This window comes from Mytilus galloprovincialis, chromosome 2 (genome assembly GCF_965363235.1).
Source record: "Mytilus galloprovincialis chromosome 2, xbMytGall1.hap1.1, whole genome shotgun sequence".
NCBI lineage: Eukaryota > Metazoa > Mollusca > Bivalvia > Mytilida > Mytilidae > Mytilus > Mytilus galloprovincialis.
The window spans coordinates 50461099-50481248 of record NC_134839.1 but is presented as its reverse complement, the minus strand read 5'-3'; the positions used below and the strand labels follow the sequence as shown (position 1 = coordinate 50481248).

The 20150-nt window shown below is 34.7% G+C and overlaps 1 protein-coding gene across 1 annotated transcript in view; it reads left to right on the top strand.

The window, feature by feature from the left end:
• Nucleotides 1–4884: 4884 nt before the first annotated feature.
• The window catches only part of LOC143063792 (uncharacterized), a 59177-nt gene continuing 43911 nt past the window's right edge, over nucleotides 4885–20150 (top strand). Inside the window, exons 1-5 of the mRNA XM_076236174.1 lie at nucleotides 4885–4976; nucleotides 6613–8777; nucleotides 9738–9819; nucleotides 10160–10252; nucleotides 11264–11364. Coding sequence (XP_076092289.1) covers nucleotides 6615–8777; nucleotides 9738–9819; nucleotides 10160–10252; nucleotides 11264–11364 — 2439 coding nt within the window. The 5' untranslated portion in view covers nucleotides 4885–4976; nucleotides 6613–6614. The remainder of the gene's footprint in view (nucleotides 4977–6612; nucleotides 8778–9737; nucleotides 9820–10159; nucleotides 10253–11263; nucleotides 11365–20150) is intronic.

The following is a 20150-nucleotide window of genomic DNA, read 5'->3' as shown; positions in this document are numbered from 1 at the left end:
TAGATTTATTGAAATGTACTTGTCCACATTTACCAGAAATTGGAAAGGGATTTTTTTTTTACTTTGTTTTTATTATTTTTTTTTTTTTTTTTTTGTTCTGTTGTTGTTGTTTTTTATGTTGTTTTTTTGTTGTTGACTTTTTTTGCTCAAACATGTGTCAACTTTTTTTTTAACTTTCTTGTGATTACTCACTGATTTTAAGATGTTACTGTTTAATTTTGATACTGTAGATGAATCACAATCTTATTTTAATCTTGTGTCTAAATTTGGAGAATTTTAATATTTTTCTGGGAAGTTATATTTTTTGACGATGCACCTTTTTACATCTTTTTTTCTGATAATCTATGCTATTCATAGAAAGGAAATATGACATTTAAGCCCCGTTGACAGACGTGAATAATGAAAGCATTCTATCATTAAAATGGAGGAGATGCTGTGTCAGATTGCCAATGATTACCAGAGTTTAAACAAAGTGGTTCACGATAACTGAGAAAAAACAGGCAAGTGTGCTGTCTTCAACAATGAGAAAAAATAACTCATATTGTATATATAAGGCTATAAAAAGTCCCTACATGAAAACTTGAAACAATTCAAACGAGAAAAACTAACGGCCTAATTGATAAATAAACATTACGAAGAACATGACAGAGACATATTTTGTAAACCAAAGACAACCACAGTACTACAGGCTCCTGACTTGAACCATGAAGAATGTAGCGGGGTAAAACATGTTTGTGAGCGCTTAACCTGTCCCTGACATATTGTAAAAGTCTTTTGCAAAACTAAAACTCCAAAGCAAAATCTAGATTCTTCTTATTAAGGGACCATCTATTAAAAAAACTTATCGAAAACCATTGTGCTCCTGTGGTCACGTAGAACGTATATTTCATCACTTCCTCAAATGTCCAAAATATAATGAAATTTGAAAGGGATAATATCGGGACAGCCTCTTTTGTTAACCTTAAGATTATTTTATAAGGGGACTGTTTAAAGTCTCACGATGACAATAGGCAAATATTTCACAAAATTTATGAATAAAACAGATCTTCGAAAGTTGACTTTTTTCATAGAATAAAGACAAAAAGTATCAGAACAAACAGCCATATCAATTACAATTGATTTAACTCAAACGATCGGTACGAGGCACAAAAAACACTTACATAAAAAAACAATAGACTCGTAGTGGTTATTGATAGCTACCCGCGTTTAAAAAAAGCCAATTTGCAACTATCTTAACTTGATTTAACACATTAATCACGCTCTCTCGGACTCAAGCTAATTACAATAAAAACTCTGATTTCGCCATAACAATACAAGCACGCGAGTTGTGATATAAGAACATCTAAATTAGATTGGCTCTGGCTGGTGAATCAATTATTACGAACACAACGGATTTAGTGTCGTAAGAAGAAGTCTGAGAAACGCATGACCTTGTACAGTGCTAAAATATAAGTAAGATATGGTGGCCGGTTGAGGTCATTTCGCGTTTCGCCCTTCATATTCTATATGGTGAAAACGCGAAAACGCGAAGGCGAAAACGCAAAAACGCAAAAACGCAAAATAATTTTTCTTTCCGATTTCGCGATTTCTCGATTTCGCCTTTTCGCGATAAACATGTTATCATAACATAACATTTTAAAATATAATTGGAGACAAGACTACAAAGTATAAGTCATTCAAATGATTGTCATATAAATTTCATATCTGTGACGTATTTTAAATATTTTCATAAATTAGACAATTTCTTTACATTCTTTGTTAACAATTACTGAACAAATTTAAAAATTATGTGAATCTAAAATTTTCAATATATAAATTAGCTTGTGTGAAATAATTAAAAATTTAATACATTGTTGAGATAAGATTTTTGTCAAATAAAATATGGGACGGTTTCGCGAAGCTATCCTAAGACCTGTCATAAGAGACATAAGATACTAGAATATCTTATGACATGTCTTATGATCCTCTAAAAACTATCCCAGACCTCGTCTCAAAACTGCCGTAGGTCGATCTTAGCAAAGATATCCTAAACCTGTCGCAAGTTCGTTTCCCATATACTACTAAACGCATTGATTAATATTTCAAATTTTCAAAGATGGAAATTTGTTCATTTACAGGACACACCAAGGGACAAGTGATATACTGTTGAATGCGGTAGACAATAACAACAATCCTCCCCGTGTCAGAATCAGATGACCAAAAATCCAGTAGAGAAACTGAATCCGGTCAATTAACAAATATATATTTTAAAATGTAAAAAATATGATTTAAAAAATTATTCAAAGGCATTATGATTTTATACAAATGCATCTGCTTCTAAATTTGTTCAGTCAACAAAGAATGTAAAGGAATTGTACAGGTACATATATATGGCAATACTATCTAGTTACAGTCCAACTCTTGCATTTGCAAAGCATACTGGCTGTACATGTATGGCAATCATATTTAGTTACAGTCTACTAAAATATTGTCTCTCTGATTTTTGTTATACCCATGCATATGTCACGACGAGCAGGTTTCAGAAGCAGAGAAGCGATAATAAAAGACACGCGATTCGAATGGTAAAAAGTATATATATGAAGCAAAATTTAATGTGTAGTAATCTTAAACAGGGACTTTCTTTCAGTATAAATGAAAACTTCCGACCGAAAGACTATTGAAATCTTTTAAATAGGAGCATGGGGAATAAACAGGGGAAAAAAGCAACCAAATATTCCGCTTGCGAACTTGTCCAACTTTCAACAACAAAAAATGATGAAATAAATGTCCATACTACCAATGAGAAGAAATAGCTAAATGCATTAAAAATCTGAAGAACAACAAAGCCTGTGGTAAAGATTATGTAGTAAACGAATACATTTAATCTAATGCAGATTTGTTTCTTCTGCTTGATGAAAAGCTATTTAACTTCGTATTTGGCTTGTAAATACAAAATCTATATATAAAGGTAAATGCAATCAGTTTGATCCAAAAATGTCTGTCCGATAACCATCTTGAGTTGCCTTTGTAAATTATTTACCACATACCACATGTTGAGTAGGATTTGCTTATCCTTCCGGAGCAACTGTGATTACCCCCAGTTTCGTGTTGCTTAGTCTTTAGTTTTCTATGTTATGTCTTTTTATTTGTACTATTATTTGTCTGTTTGTCTTTTTTTTTTAGCCATGGCGTTGACAGTTTATTATCGATCTATATATCTATGAGTTTGTATGTCCCTCTGATACCTTTCGCCCCTATTTTACAGTTTTTACAGCTATACTTATTGAAAGATTATGTCGGTTCTCTGAAGAAAAACTCTTATTGAAGGAAAATCAATTAATTTGGATTCCGAAAATCGGCCTTGACAACCGATTGTTTATTTGAATATGCTATTTAAAAAATGTAGTATAGAAATATGAAACTGAATTGCGCAAAGGTTTGGAGAGAGGCTTTCTGGTATAAACTTCTTTTAATGGTACTAAAGTCAAAAATTATCATGTCATTTTTCAATGCGTAAAATATAATTACAAATCAGACTATTTCTCATGTGATATGGGGAAAGGCAAGGCGAGAATTTGTCGCTTTTTGTTTGCTCTCTTATTGAACGACTTGCAAGATTAATATGTTTACGACACTGTCCTCATGTCTGAATCAAAAGAATCAAAAGAAGACTTACAAAACATATTGAACAAATTTGAAGAGTACCACATGTAACATATGGAGACTGAAGGTAAATGTTAATAAAACTGAAGTCGTGGTATTTTCAAGGGGTGGGGAACAATGCAGATTTAAAGTGTTCTTTAAATAAGGCAGATTAAGAGATATATGAAAAAGAAGATGTGGTATGATTGCCAGTGAGACAACTCTCCACAAGAGACCAAATGACACAGAAATCAACAACAATATACGACCTTCAACAATGAGCAAAGCCCATAACGCATAGTCCGCTATATAAAAGGCCCCGAATGACAAATGTAAAACAATTCAAACAAGAAACTAAAGGCCTAATTTAGGTACAAAAAAATGAACGAAAAACAGATATATGTAACACATCCACAAACGACAACCACTGAATTACAGGCTCCTAATTTAGGACAGGCACATTCATTCAGAATGTGGCGGGATTAAACATGTTAGCGGGATCCCAATCCTTCTTTAACCTGGGACAGTGGTGTAACAGTACAATGTAAGAACGAACTATAACAATCAGTCACAGTTGAAAAAGGCTCTACTCATGAGATGGATACAAATAGAAATAGGCTATACAACATAACACAGAGTCGACGTGAACGGTTACTTGTTTATATCCCAACAACAAAACGGCCACTAAGTACAGATCTGAGAATACTCGCAGTTACTGACAGCTAGTTCAAAGGCACTAACAACAATGAACAAATGATGAATAAAAAAATCATGCACTAAGACAAAATTATCAATCAGTACATGATATCCAACATCCCTGAATGAATTTATTGTTAAGTTATACTTTATAGATCTTTATACTAATAGCAAAAATCAACGGCATCGTTCATTTTTGTAATCAATATTAGTATATTACCTAACTATCTTAATTTTCATACATTAGAATTGTAATATATGTCTCTGATTCGAGTGAACCACGAATTCAACAAGTCTCAGTTTGTTTTGAAAGAAATGTGTAAATTCCGCGAAAGGGGAGACAATTTCCAGCGGTTATAAATTCAAAACTCCCGCCATTTAAACTTCACGACATACGAAAGAATCCCAATCAATTATTCATCGTCAATGTTCATTTGATAAGATATCAGAAAAAAGCTATAAGTTAATTGATTATTTTCAATATAAAGAAGATATCTCTATCAGTAATGAATGAAATCACCATACAGTATTTTCTTAAAAACCGGAAATATGGAAAATTCATACGCCTTAAAGATGGCGGGAGAAACATGATTGTATATTAGAGAGCAAGTTATCACTCTAAAAGAAGCAAACTCCTGAATATTTGTCCTCAGCACAAAGTACTAGCAATTTTGTAACCTCTAGTTTTGGTTCGATTATACTCACAAATAATCACAGCAATCAGAAACAGCGATAGAAGCACAATGTAAACGAAATAATACAAACTTTGACCACATATATATATATATACGATTTTAGGAAAAAACAACTGCTTTGTCAGCAAAACAACACTCCTTTTCAAAAAGACAGTTAAAAACGTGAAAATTGCATCATAGATGATTGCATTATTGCGATCATCCGAAGAGTTTAGAGCTGGCTACTTTCAGTTTCCTTTCCCATTTTCATGGCAGGATACAATTTTAGTCAATACAAACATTGATAATGTTCACTGTAGACATGGTAGACAACTGCATATTAACCATAGATTATTTCCTTATTCCCAAGGAGATGAGCCCAAAGAACTCCTGTGCTTCCTTTGCACATATTGTCGGGTACTTTAAAAATGGCACGCTCCGTGCAATGACATATGAGGCCAGAGGGTAGGAATGCCCTTTACCATCGGTTGTCAAACTGCAATTTTCGGCTACTGCTAGCGTCAAATTGATTAAAATTTTACCATGATTCGTCAGAGGTCTCAAATAATTATCGTCGCTGTTATTTTTGGGAAAAAATTACATGATTCGACAATATCATTCGATTTTTTTATCGTCTAAAAGAAAGTGCATATTTCATCTTCATACACCTAAAATTACCGTTAACATCATTTGGCAAGAATTACTGTTATTCCTCATAAAGGTACCCCCATTACCACCCTCGTACAAGATCCTGTAAGGTTAATTAATCCCTTTCGGGATACCTGGTATAATCGTGTAATTTAATGATCTAGCTGCCCTCAGAATCTCTCATAATGTCTTATCAACTCTATTTTAGAAAAGTCGTACAAATTAGCTTACCTAAAACTAGTCCAAATAATTTTTGTGACACCTTTAAAGGCTATTTAATTTTTTATTGTGACACCTTCCTATGATGTTATCACAGAAACAAATAAAACAGCCTTTCAAGACGTCATAATTATTTTGACTACTCAAACTAATGCCTTTTATGCTTGCATCACCATGCTGTATACAGTATACCTGAAACAGAAGTACATATTTTGAAAATTTGACAATTGCCCATCAAAATTGCCTAACCTGAAACAGCATTTATATAGATTCATTTTATCAAATATAATATACCATTTCTTCAGCAGAGGTCGCACTGCTTTCTTAATGCCATGTCATGTTTGTGAGTTTTTCCCTTATTTTAATATAAAAAACAAAATAAAAAATTGTGATGGGGAAATCCTAATTTCATGAATTAACAGATAATGTAAGTTGATGGTTCCAGTAAACCAGTTTGCTCACAAAAATAACAGAAAATTTCTGTGTACCATTCACCATGCTCTGACACCCAACCAATAAGAGAGAGAATAGTGACAAAATGATCTTGTGTTAAATTTGTTCTGCCATTGTTGACAAATCTATAAAAAAAAATGTGATCTAATGAACTCCCAATGAATCACTTGCTTTATAGATGACAATCTAAGAAATATCCATTTTGCCAAACCTAGTCAACACTCCCATGGTATGTTATTTAACCACTAAAATTGTAAGACTAATAAAAGTATAAAAAGTAATTTTTTTGTATTTTTTTCAGTAATGGAATATTCACCTGGCAGAGAACTAAGAAATCGTGTCAGACAGTCTCCATCCTCATCACCAGCAGCAACAAGTCAACGTATTAGGTCACCACATTCCTCCCCATCACAACCAGGAAGTAGTTTATTAAATGGCGCATTTAAGCTCAAAAGTACAACAACTAACAGGTTAGATGTAGAAATCGGAGGACAAACTAATCCTACAGTTATAAATGTTGAAAATGGTGGTTTTGGAAATCATTCCCTAGGGTCATCAGCTCAAAACCTACAGGAAAATCAAAGTTCATTTCACTCAAATAACATTTTTATTGACAGTTTAACAATGGATGATATAGCAAAATCTGGGACTATCCAGACCAGTTCATTGGATATTAATTCCAACATGAGTCTCTTTTCAACAGTTTCAGTAGCTTCATCTTATGTTGGAACCTCAGTTTCAGGACTTTCTGGACGAAGAAGTAGGAAGCAAAGTAGCCCAAAGAGAGCCAGAACTGCATCTAATAGTCCAGTTCAAACAAAATCAGTTCAACCACCACTGTGGGATGAAAAATTAGAGTCAACACCTAAAAATGCCAGAAAACGTCCTCGGAAAATTTGCTATGTTGCTATAGATGACTCTCCAGCTTCATCTCTAATAGATCTCACAAATGACTGTTCAAGCAGTGAAAAATCAACCCCAGTAGGTTACAGCCCATTAGGTTGTAGTCCAAAATCATCAATTAAAAAAGGCAGAGCAGGGAATCAAATGAATAAGGCGAGTCCAAGCAGGGTTTCTAAATCTAGCATATTAGATGGCACACAACCTTCTAAGTTTTTATCACCAAAAGCCAGCAAGTTGACAGATAAATCTTCAAGCCCCAGGGCAGTTTGGAAACCTTTAAATGTAGAAGTTTTCAAAGACTGTAATAGAATTGTAACCTGCAGTCCAAAAGCTGAAAGGTCAAGTCCAAGAAGAGGACGTCAGATTGATAATATCAGAAGTAGACCTTCTCCATTGAGATATAGTCCTAGAACAATAGGTAAGAACAGTCCTAAAATGTCCATGTCTCAGGCAGTAAGTAATAAAAAGAGGAAAAAAAGACAAATGGAAAATTTAGAAAGTCCTAATCCCAAGAGATCTAGAATCATTAGTCCAGCAAGTTTAGAATCCGAATTAGTAAACAGTCCCAGGCGTAATCTTGTACGAGCAGCAAAAGAAAGTCCAAAAAATTATAAGGATTACTCTCCAAAAAACTTGAAATCTGATCATGAACTTTCTCCGAAGAAATCCCCTCAGCATCTAAAATCAAATGCTGATGAAGCTGAGCGAAAAATCTCACCAGTCTGCAGAAAATTGAATAACGAGAGTCCAGGTAAAAAAATGATGAATAGTTCACCAGGTAAAAAATCACCAAGTAGCTCACCAGCAAAGAAATCACCTAATAGCTCACCATCTAAAAATTCACCCAGTAGTTCTGCAGCTAAGAATTCACCTACAAGTTCTCCTTGTAAAACATCGCCCACTAGCATGACTAGCTGTCAATCAAAAAGATCGCCAAATAGTTTTATAGACACTTTTGTAAATTTTGTTGTTCAGTGTAAAACAGTGGTGAAGAAAACAAGTACAGAGATATCTGATAATGAAAATGTTAAAACTTCACCAAAAGAAAAGACTATTGAAAAAGTAGATGGCGATGCAGAAGGTCAATCTAGTCCACAGAAAACTCCGGTTGGAAATTCTGAGAGTGAGGCTTCAAAGAAAGGTACCAATACTTCGACAAAAGGACCAACAGCTTCTAATCTAGATCTTAAGCAGCTAACTGAAATTTGTGCCACAAAAAATAACAGTCCGCTTAAACCGCAAGCAGGAAGTCCAGTCAAGGTCAAAGTAGAACCAGCAACTCCATCTTCCGAAACAAATGATCCGTCCATATCTAATTTCAGCTTTGATGAACAATTGTTGCATCCAGCTAGTGCCAAATTACAAGAAGATAAAGCAAATAGGCGAATTGTTAGACCAAGAAAACCTGTAGGAAGGCAGAGGAAGAGTTCTGGAGGAAATAGAGGTAGACCCTCCTCTGGAAAGAGGAAGAAAGTGATGTTGAGTCCATGTAAATTTCAAATTAATCAGGAAGTGCTGGCTAGATGGTATGATGGTCTCTTCTACTTAGGAACTGTCTTTAAGGTAAAATGTTATTAAGTGCTGGCTAGATAGTATGATGGTCTGTTCTACTTAGGTAAAATGTTAAGAATCGAAACAATTTTTATCATGCTTATTGCTACTTTAAAAGAATAGTGTCTTATATTTTTAAGCCTTTTATGAAGAAAAAAATAAATCTCTGTTTTGACCGTCTTTGAAAAAAAATTAATTGAAATAAATTTTCTGCATTTTAATTAAATTTTTTTGTTATTCTCAGTTTAACGCTTTATTGCATCAAAACACCAGCAAACTTAAATTTTTCAGCCAGCCCATGATAAAATTATCCATAGAACATGTAAAATGGGTTAAGATTGGGGAAAAAATTGAACCCACCAAGGTTGACTGGGGAAATGAAATATGGTCACTTGGTCTTCTCCCAACTGGCAGTAAAACGCTAGCCACAGAATGTATCAAGTTTGCAGCCACGTCCAGTCAGAATGGGGATGTTAAATTCTATGTCTCGTGTAAAGTGAGTGCCACGATCTTTGCACGTTAAGAATCCTTGCAACAACTCTTTAAGGGGTATGTAGGTGGCCTGTTGCAAGACAAAATTTCTGTCCCTGTCCAATATACCCTCATTTTCCAGTGGCAGTCCAAATTTCCCCAACCATCATCCCGGAAGGCCTCTTTCATTTCTAGACCCACCTATTGTATTTATTGAAAACTTGTTTTCGTCCTGAACATGCATGAAATATTTGCGCCTGGACGTTAAATAACCTACAATCAATCGATCAAAAATTGAAAAGTCATATTATGTTTTGCTTGCCTCCTGTCAAGTGTTTTAGTTGTTTCCCTAAATGTGGACACTGGACACATTTCCGTCATATGCTGCTCTCTGTACAGAAGAAAAAAATTAATTTGTTTAATGATATATATACATATATACTTCTGTTCATAACAATGCTGTATTTTAAAATGTTTAAAAACATCTTCAAATATTTGTAGGTCGATGAGCGTGGAAGAAAATGTTATGTTAGATTTGAGGACGATTCTGAGTATTGGATATTATTTAAAGATCTACAGAAAGGTATGAAGAACGACAAGTTCAGTGTCATTTTCAATAATTAAGTTTGAAATCATATATTTTGACACCAATAAACAACTAAATAAGAGGAGATGATGCTTTTTTTTTTGGGGGGGGGGGTTGAGAAGGATCTTGTCACCATAGTCATTTGGACACAACTTATTTCTATACCTGCTTAAACAATGTTGCATCCTTGACTTTTTCATTACTGTATGGGGTGGTTTTGGGGGGGGGGGGTATAATTTTGAAGCCAATCTGGTGACAAAATAACTTTGCTCACATGACAACTTGTTTTCTTGTGACATTGTCTGTTGGGTAATTTTATATTGTTTTATAATTCCAGGTGCCAATGAAGGAGATGTCAGCTGTTGCCTATGTCAAACAGATGTGTCAGATAAACCCAATGAAATAGTTCTCTGTGACAACTGTGGACTAGGTAGGATTTAAATTATTTTATTCAGTATGTGGTATGTACACACAAGACCTATGCATACAGAAATTTAGATATGAATAAAAAGATATTTCATGATATTTGGGTGGGATGGGAATATACAAAAATGTACTTCAAATTATGAGGTGCCAAACCCCTACTGCAAAAAAAACCACCATAAGACATAATAGTTGAAAAACGAAAGAAGTAAGGCATTCAGATTTTTGAATTTGAAACAATTATTCAAAAACCACTATTGTAAAAGTAAACATAGTAAGTTCTTAGCTATTAGGCAAAATAAATTGATATTAGCAAAGTTATTCAGATAAAACAATGCATTTCTTATACTGGTAATATAGAGAATAGAGTGAGTGGTGCACGGAAATTTGGAAGTCTCTAAACTGTTGATTCCAATGGGTTTTAGCGCTCTTGAGTTGGAGGATCCAATAATCCTCTCTTTTACCCCTAAGGAATTTTGATGTGTGGTCATTAGGATCGTTCCAGAGGACTTCGATGATTTCCAAAGACATGTGGATGTTGTGCCCTGTCTGGTTGAAATGTTTACCAGTGGGCTCCGATGACTTATTTTTGACATATCGGAGATGTTCGCTGAGTCAATTTTTAAAAGGACGTTTGCTTTTGCCAACATATTGTTGTTTACAAGACTTGCATGTTATCATGTAAATGATATTTGGTGTGTTGCAGTCCCCAATATATTTTTTTCTATATTTGCGTTCTGTGAATGCTTGTGAAAGACTTTCGGAAATTGATCCAAGGGCAATAGCTACATTCGTCGTTGCTGCATTTGGTCAACTTATTTAGTGTACTAATACCTGATGTCCCCGGTGTGATGGGCGGATACTGGTAATATACTTGTGGAAAGAAATATACGGTAACCAGTTTAGAATAGAAATTTTTTTATGCTTGAAAATCATGTTCAGCTCTTTGATTAAAACGACCTTTAAGATAAAATGTTTCCTTTAAGATAAAATGTTTGACAATTTAATATGGTTGTAGGCTATCATCAGGAATGTCACAACCCTAATATTTCTGCAGAAGTATTACAGCCAGATGTGGAATGGTGTTGCCGCCTCTGTGTATTTGCTGCTGCAGTTAAGGTATGGTATCTTACACACATAGGTAGTGTGCTCCGCAGTACTATAAATAGCACTGTTTACCTCAAAGTATAGCCCAGCATTTATATGAAACCTTCTATTGTAAAATCAATTTATATTGCACCATGGTAAAGAGTCTGTGGAAACACTGCAGGTAGTTGTTTATTAAACCAACCATTTGGTTGCTCGATATTAAAAATTCAGATAGATTCTTAATTTGGTAATGGATTTACTTTTTATTACGAGTTGGATACATAATGTAAAGTGACAAGTATTTCATGCAAAGTTAAGAACGGAATAAGTTCTACAATTAGAAAAAAATAATTTAAAATTGTTTCAGATGTAAACGTTTTTTCCTTAACTGTATACCACCATCTTGAATTGTAAAAAAGTAGTTTCATTATGTCTTGTTCTTTCTTAAATCTGCAAATTTGGAGACAACTTGGCCATTAATGGGTTAAACTGTTCATTGGATTAAAGGCTAATAAGTTATTTATTGCATTATTCAAACTGATTTATCATATACCAAATGTTTGAGCTTGCTTCAATCAAATTGTCTACTTTGCATTTCAAAGAGATGTGCCTCAAATAGTTTTTTTTTTGAAGGAATGATAGAGAAATTTTTGTTTTTTACTTGTAGCAAGAAAACAAGGTCTGTGGCACCATTTTTTCGTTGTATTTTCATAAAGCATATTTAAAAACCTAAAACCTTTCTTCTCATATTTCATTTCAAAATTCCATCTCAAAGATGTCTTTTTATTCACAAAAAAGTGTTTTTTCATGAACAATCTATGCAAAGTTAATCAATTTTGCACGACATATAGCTTAAAATATAGCACCCTGACCCATATTTCTTTTTTGTATTTTTGAAAAAAAGCATGGAAAAATCTACATTCTGATCAAGTATAAAAAAAGTTCTATCTGAGGAAATATATACCAATGATCCACCTTTAGCTTTCTGTATAGTAATCTTACATTTACTGGTCCCACTTAACATGCTTAAAGTAAAAGGTATCCTCAATCTGCTTTAAGGGGACAGAAGAACTTGTATCCTTGATAATTTTGGGTATACCCTCACTTGTAGGAAGTACAAAAAATGTATGTACAGTCCAGCTATCGCGGATTCACCAAAACACGCGATTCCACGATGGAAATTAATTAAAGATCGTGGATTTCCGTGATGGACGCATTTAAAAGATCGCGACCTTTTACCTAAATAATATCCAAATCTGGTCCGCGAAGTCCACGATGACGGTTGATTTACAGGTTAAAATAATTCCTTACGTGATGCTACATTTTGTAGCTGATACAATGTGAGCTGTCTTAATGCGAGTGCAATGAGATAAGACAACGAGGTGTAATTGGGTCTACGTGCAGAATAATAACAAAAAATGTTTTAAAGGGTTTTTTTATTCATTAAGCAAATGTATGATATGCGATTACTAAATACTTTTTATTCTGAATTAAGATAAAATATTTTAATTTCATCCTCCCGAAAAAAAGATTTAAATTGTTTATCAAATTTGACACACGCTACCTTTGTGTACCTTAATTTGGATCTTATTGTGAGTTCAATAGATAAGCAACAAGGTCTAACTGGGTGTACATTTAGAATAAAAAATACATTTGTTTTTTTAAAGGCTTACGCATTCATAAAAAATATGTATGATACGATAACTCATTTCTTTTTATTCTGATTATAAAAATAATTTTAATTTAATCCTCCAATAAAAAGTGGTAAATTGTTTAATAAATTTAAAACATGCTACCTTTTTTGTACCCCAATTTGGAAGTTACAAAGATTACAATGCCTGTCAATCATTACCCCAATAAAGGTTAATAAACGCATGACCTGCGTCGGCCAACAGACACCTGCTGTTATAAACAAGTACGTGTCCGATTTATATTTCAACAGGTAAACAGAAGTTAGTTAACAGAAATTGATAGGTGTTTTTATTAAATTGTTGAATGATAGTTTAAACCAAGCTTCACATGTTCTTAATTGAGTCTTTTATGCAAACATTTATTTCAGGAGGATAATACGTCACTTGGATTGTTTGATTATTGTCTTTGATTTCATTTGAATAAAGTACAAAATTTAATCCATTAACACTTTCAATCATTTTGCAATAAAAACAAATGCTGGTTTTATTTGTAATAAAATTTTCAGCTAAAATTCTATAATTATAAAAATATGACCAAATTATTAAACACAATCGTTTTTACTCATTTTGGACTGGTTGGAAGTTGTTTGTAAAATGTCCAGTGACAAATATCTCGTATATTGTCGTGCAATTTCTTTAAGCGATGTTGCTGGTTAGCACGTTTATTTAATTAATTCCCCGGTCAATATACCAGTCTTTAAAACCCTGGGACTGTTAGACAACAGGACAGTTATCAAATAGAGTTTAAATGGCATTTGGTATGCATTCAACATTGAGCACTACAAGACATGGTTAAGACCCGGGGTTTATACATGTACTTATATGATGCAAAGGACAGACTGTAAACTCGGATGCCTATTTTCTGCATTAATAAATGCATGTCATTTTGGAAGATAACGGTTGGAACATTATGTAAATAATAAGAAAAAAATGGTGGAAAACATGTTTGTCGTATGATTTGCCAAAAACTAAGCTTTATCAAACTTAGTAGGGTATATTGAAAATGTAATGCTGGGCAAACAAAAAGACATAATTTGTAGTAATATAGCATAGAGGAAAAGACAGAAGATGGACTGGGAGAAGAGCTAAGTTTATTGTATTTAATTTAATGCAACAATTTCAAATATCTTTTTGAAAGATTTGTGTGGTCCTTAAAAGGACCGTTGTAGTCTTTGTGTAAACTGTATACACCTCAAAGGGCGTTGAAGTCTAGCTCTTGATAATGGGTGTCAGCTTCTGGTGGATTGTTCTCAATCTGGACAGCAGCAAGTGCAGGTCTTTGCTTCTTTGGCTGCCGACGCAGCATCTCATTCACAGCATTGATGACATTCGTCCGGAAGATGTCTTCCTGACGGACCTCAGGGTACATCCGAACTGTAAATTGACGAATTATTTCTCGCCTGGCTGGGTCCAGTTCACGCTTTCCATGCTTCCCACCACCATTCCAGTTGTAGAAGTAGCGCAGGTTGTCCATGCCGTACAATTCTGGAAAAAACCTTTTTGTTAAGGCAGCCGCAAAATTACCAGAGCTCTTTGCCGAAACCTTGATTCTTGTCAGCTCCTCATTTGGAATGTTGTACAAGTCTGGTATGGCAGGTACCTGTTGGTCGTCTACAACTGCTGCTGGAATGGTGGGCCTATGTTGTCCGGCTAAAATCTGGTCTTGTTGCCTCGCCAGTCTTGTACACATGACTTCCAGGTCTGTTAACCTACGGAGTACTGTATCATTTTTTCTGTTCATAGTATCAAGGTTTTTCTGGATTGATGTTACTGATGAACCTATTGCTGCTAGTGCAGACATTACAGGACCGAGATGACTAGAAGAATGGGTTGGTCTGGCTGGTGTAAAGGGCGATACTAGCGGTGGAGTTGGTGCTGTCGGATTTGGCCCACGGATGGCAACTGGCGTACTAGAAGTTGGTACAGGTAGGGGGACTGCTGGTTGAGTCTGATTGGAACCTTCAGCAGATGCTGGTTGTTGAGAAGTGGCAATGCGACGTCTAGGTGGTCTGATGACTGGTAACGGGTCGTAAAACCCTGGGGGAGTGACAACCCTAATCACTCTTGCTGCCGGTTTACCACTTTTAGTTAGGGGTCGTACAGTTTTGGATCTGGAAGCCTTTGGTCTGCTTGGTGTTTGACGTATTGGACCTGATGGTTTAACTGCTGGTTTTTTGGTCTGTCTTTTCTTTTTGGGTTGAGTTCTCTCGACAGGTGGGCTTGAAGGATCATCACTCTCGGCTGCTAGAGAAAACCGTCTGTCCTGCTTTGCCTTTTCTACTAGGGCTGACATTGCCGCGTAGTCACCAGAACCAAGGATGATGGCACTAGCGTACTCTTTACTGTTCCACTTAACTCGGTAAATTTCATTTACTTTTATTCTGTCTTCTGTTGCTATGTGGACTCTCTGGCGTACATGACACCCCCACAGTTAACAAATCTGACAGCAAAGTCAGATTGCTCTCTGGTTAGGGCACGTAAAGACATAGTTGTAGTAAATGGTATATATTTTAGTTAACGGATAACTGAAATGATAATATTTTTTGTTGGCCTCCGTATTTATTGCCAGTAAATTTGGCACCGCCCAGACGAAGATTTTTAATGATTCCATAAATTTCATTGGTGGAAAACCAAAAATTTACTCCCAGAACACGTGCACTGCCTTGACACGTTACTGTGTATTACAGATGATTTCGAAGAGGCGACACTATGTCTGGCTGAACACCTGTGCTTCCAAAGTTTGTGAAAAGATTTCAAACTATTGAATAAATATATAATTTTTATTTGTTTTAAACTCCGCAGTCTCCTGTTGCTTTATAGTATTATGGGGGCACAAATGCATTTGCATGAATAAAAAAAAGTGTGATATGCTAGTTTTACACCTGAATTAAAATATGCCGTAATTATGACTATAAAGCAATCTAATATGTAGTAGAACTTAATAAGAGATCAATATTTTAATTAGATTGGACTCTATAAAGATTATTATAATTATTCTATATCAAAACAAATTTTCTCTTTCATCTTCACAACAATAGTATTCCAAAATAAATGTATTACTTAATTAGTTTTCTGTCAAACTGGATTCCTATTCAAGGTCCGTATTGACTAAAATATGTATTTAAAAGATGTTGATTTTAATCGATTGATTGAATTATGGTTGCTCGTTTAACCTTCAGTGACAAATATTAAATACATATTCGGCGAATGAAAAAAATACACAATTGATACAATATATATGCATGGTAACCGGAATTAAAGGCTAGATGTTTAAATTGGCGTGAAAATGAGAGTACATGTATGATGTTTGGTAAGAATTTACAACTGAACATCTATTGACACCTGTTATTTTCAAAAGGTTTCATAGACTTCTCTTCCGATAAAGTTATTTGCAAAAGGAAATTTTCTTTCAGTTGTGTCATTTAATAAATACATGTAAGAGAATGATTATCTTTGTAAAAAAGTAAGTTGTATAAGAAGCGTAAAGATCAAATTAATAAAAAAAAAATTAAATAAATAAATTCCGACAAAGATGTGTACAAGAATTTAAACGTTTTCAATTAAAAAAAAATGGTAAGTAAATTCTGCCAAAAATAAATCTGTATTTTATATGTGTTGCCAATTGTTACATTTACGGGTATTTATAATATTCTTACAACCGTGAGAATTTATTTTGGAAATTGTTTACGATGACATATTCGGGTATTGATCAGCTGAATACCTGTACATGTACATTTACCTGGTTGAAATCCGTTGACCAGTTCGTTTATTCCCGGGGGCAGTATAATGTCATTTCCTTATATATTGTGCAACAGGGTTTTATGGCTTGATATTTTTCAGTTTACCATCTGAAGAAATTTATGAATTCGCTGTCACATGTTGATTTCTTATTAAAATACCAACTGTTTGATGAAAAATTATCAGTTTCATCGTAACAATGGGCAGAGTAGACGACAAAATCAAACAAGAAATCGCAGTATTGAGAAAGTCGGGCAACACAATCCAAGCAATTACTGGAATATTGAGGTCCAGGGGCCATAACATTTCGCGTCATTCCGTACGGTACTGGCTGAGAGCCTATGACAGGGGTTTTATTTCCGAGCTTGGTGTTCATGTCCAACCAAAACAACGAACCTTCAGAAAAGTTTCTGAGAGAGACGCCGAACTCATCAAAGAACTTATCAAGTCAGACTTTTCCATGTCAAGCAAGCAGATCCACAAAGCCCTACTTGCAGATGGTGCCAACTTGAGTCTGTCGCTCACCAAAATAGCCATCGACGCTGCAGGCTTCACCCATTCACGACCGCGGTATGGCCAGATGGTGAGAAGGGCAAACAGACCAAAACGTGTTGATTTTTGCCAACACCTCATTGACGAAAATGACGACTTTGCAGACATAATCTTCTCTGATGAAAGTTCCATACAGACCTTCCAAAATAAGACCAATTATTACAGAGAGAAAGATTCTGCTCCAATGGTTCATGGAAAGCCTAAACATCCACTGAAAGTCCATGTTTGGGGTGCCATAAGTCGGAGGGGTCCGTCAAAACTGACTATCTTTGAAGATATAATGGAAAAAGAATTTTTCACCAACTCAATTTTACGGGACAACCTTCTTTCTTATGTTCGGGTAAAGTTTCCTGATGGGCACAGATTCCAACAAGACAACGACCCTAAGCACAAGTCAAAAATGGCAAAAGAATTTATGAACGACAACGGTATAAATTGGTGGGATATATGGCCTTCAGAAAGTCCTGACTTGAACCCCATAGAAATGGTATGGAATCAAATGAAGCGTCATGTTGCCCGTGTAGACCCCAAAACAAAAGAGGAGCTTGTTGACACTTTACAGACCTTTTGGTGCGAGAAGATGACAGTAGAGCAATGCAACATGTACATTGATCATATATACAAGGTTGCACCTGTATGTGTCTTGATGAATGGAGCAGCAACTGGTCATCTGCCCGACAAGATTTTTCCTGAGAGAACAAGGGGTAAATCGCTAGCGTATTTCAACAATAAGCTAAAGACTGACCCAGATGTCATCAAGCGATTGAAAGGTCTGCAGTTCCAGTGATAAAGCCTCTGTTAACTCAGTTGTAAAACGGCCCTTTTCAGGGCCACCAAATTTTTCAAAAAGATTCTTTATTTGTTGTAACAATTTTTTAAAACGATAAAAATCAATATGAAAAAGTGGTTATGCATACAAATATAGAAGATGTGGTATGCTTGCCAATGAGACAACTATCTATCCAAGAAATAAAGTAGAAAATATAAGAAAATAGATCATAGTACATAAGCCATTCAAATTTTAATCTTCATCCTTTCAGACTTGTTACGAAATTGTCAAAGAGTTCAAATTCACCAGTACATTTCACTTCTTAAAAAATATACTCACATATCCAACCCACAAGTGTCCGTGATTTAAAGAAACAAAAATTCCTAATTATAATAGAAACTTTCACTAATAAAGAACATGAACATTTTGTCTACATAAGTACATCAAGGATTTACAATGTTAAGCACACGCCCCATGCAGGTTATATTGAACTGTCTATTCTGAGTATGCATTGATATATTGGTCACTGGACGTTTAACCATCAATACGGTAATCTCTGTGAAATGGTGAACAGAAAGATATTTGTATAACAAGTGTCTCTATTCGTCTTTGCTGATGTCCTTTTAGATTTTTTAAACATACATGCACCATACAATAATCAGTTACAACAAAACAAAAAAATGTTTCTCCACGATCAAACAATTCACTTAAAAATCACCAGATGTCAGCCTCTTCCGTACTATTACGTAGTAGTGTTTTTCAAAAATATGAACTGAATCATTTGTCAATTGACATAAAGACTAAAAGCAATCAATAATCAAATGCGATACAGTAAGTGAGCCTATAAAATGTACATAGTTGTATACAGCGTGACATTGAAAATCCGAATGAGCTGTATCAATAATTATTTTAATTATTTATATTTTTCTTTTTTTCAAGAACTCACGTTTGTAAAAACCAGGAACATATATATTATGATAAACTGTTCCCAGTAAAAACCTAAACAAAAACCATTCAACATTTCAATAAGCCCAATTTGTAAGACAAGTATCATTATGATGATAAAATGAATATCACATTTTAAAAATTACTATTTTTTTTCTCTACGGTAACAATAAAAGAGAAAGGGGGGGGGGGGGGGGGGGGGGGGGGTAGGATCTTTATCGGGACAACGGGATCGGGTGTTTTTAAGCTCGGGATTTCAAGATTGATCCTTTCGGGATCGGAAATTTTTTTTTCGAAATACGGGATGTCAGGATTTAAATTTATTTAAATTCGGGACCACGGGATTTTGTCTTTTTAAGCCCGGGATTTCGGGACCAGGACCCCCCTAACCCCCCTCATAAAGTAAAAAAAAATAATTAGTCGCAGGATTTTAAACTATTTTTTTTTATTGATAATTAATAACTTGTAACATTAATGATTTTACGAATCTCTTTACAAATTTCTAAAGATAATGAGTTCAAAATCAGTCAACATACATTGTAATGTAGCTCCTCCTTCTACATTCGATTATTACCTGAACACCCGTTCATTGGTTTAAACTTCTCGTATGACTTTTGTGTATTTTCCGGCAGGTATGTCTCACCACACAAATTAATGTAGCTCCTCCTTCCACAATCGATTATTACCTGATCACCTGTTCATTGGCTATTTTTAGTATTTTCCTGGTATGCATTACCTTTCAGACAAAAGTACAAACGAAAGACCGCCCAATGTCAATCAAACTTTACCTGAGCTTGAATAGAACTAACAACAGGACAAGAGGAGTAATTACGGGTCAATGTGATTTTAAATAACAATACACAACCAATAAACTGACAAATTTTCGCTACCAGCTTTGACCGCCATAATTAATTCTCAAGCACATTCATTGTAACAAAAATTAAACATTATCGATAACATCAAATTCTGCGTTATTACAATATATATATTCTATTGATTTCCACGAAGGTCCACGATAAAAAATTGACTTGTCCGCGACCATAATGGACTTTTCGCGGCATATTATCGGTAAAAATTGAATTTCCCCGTCGCGATAGTCCGCGTCTTTAGATGGACTTTGC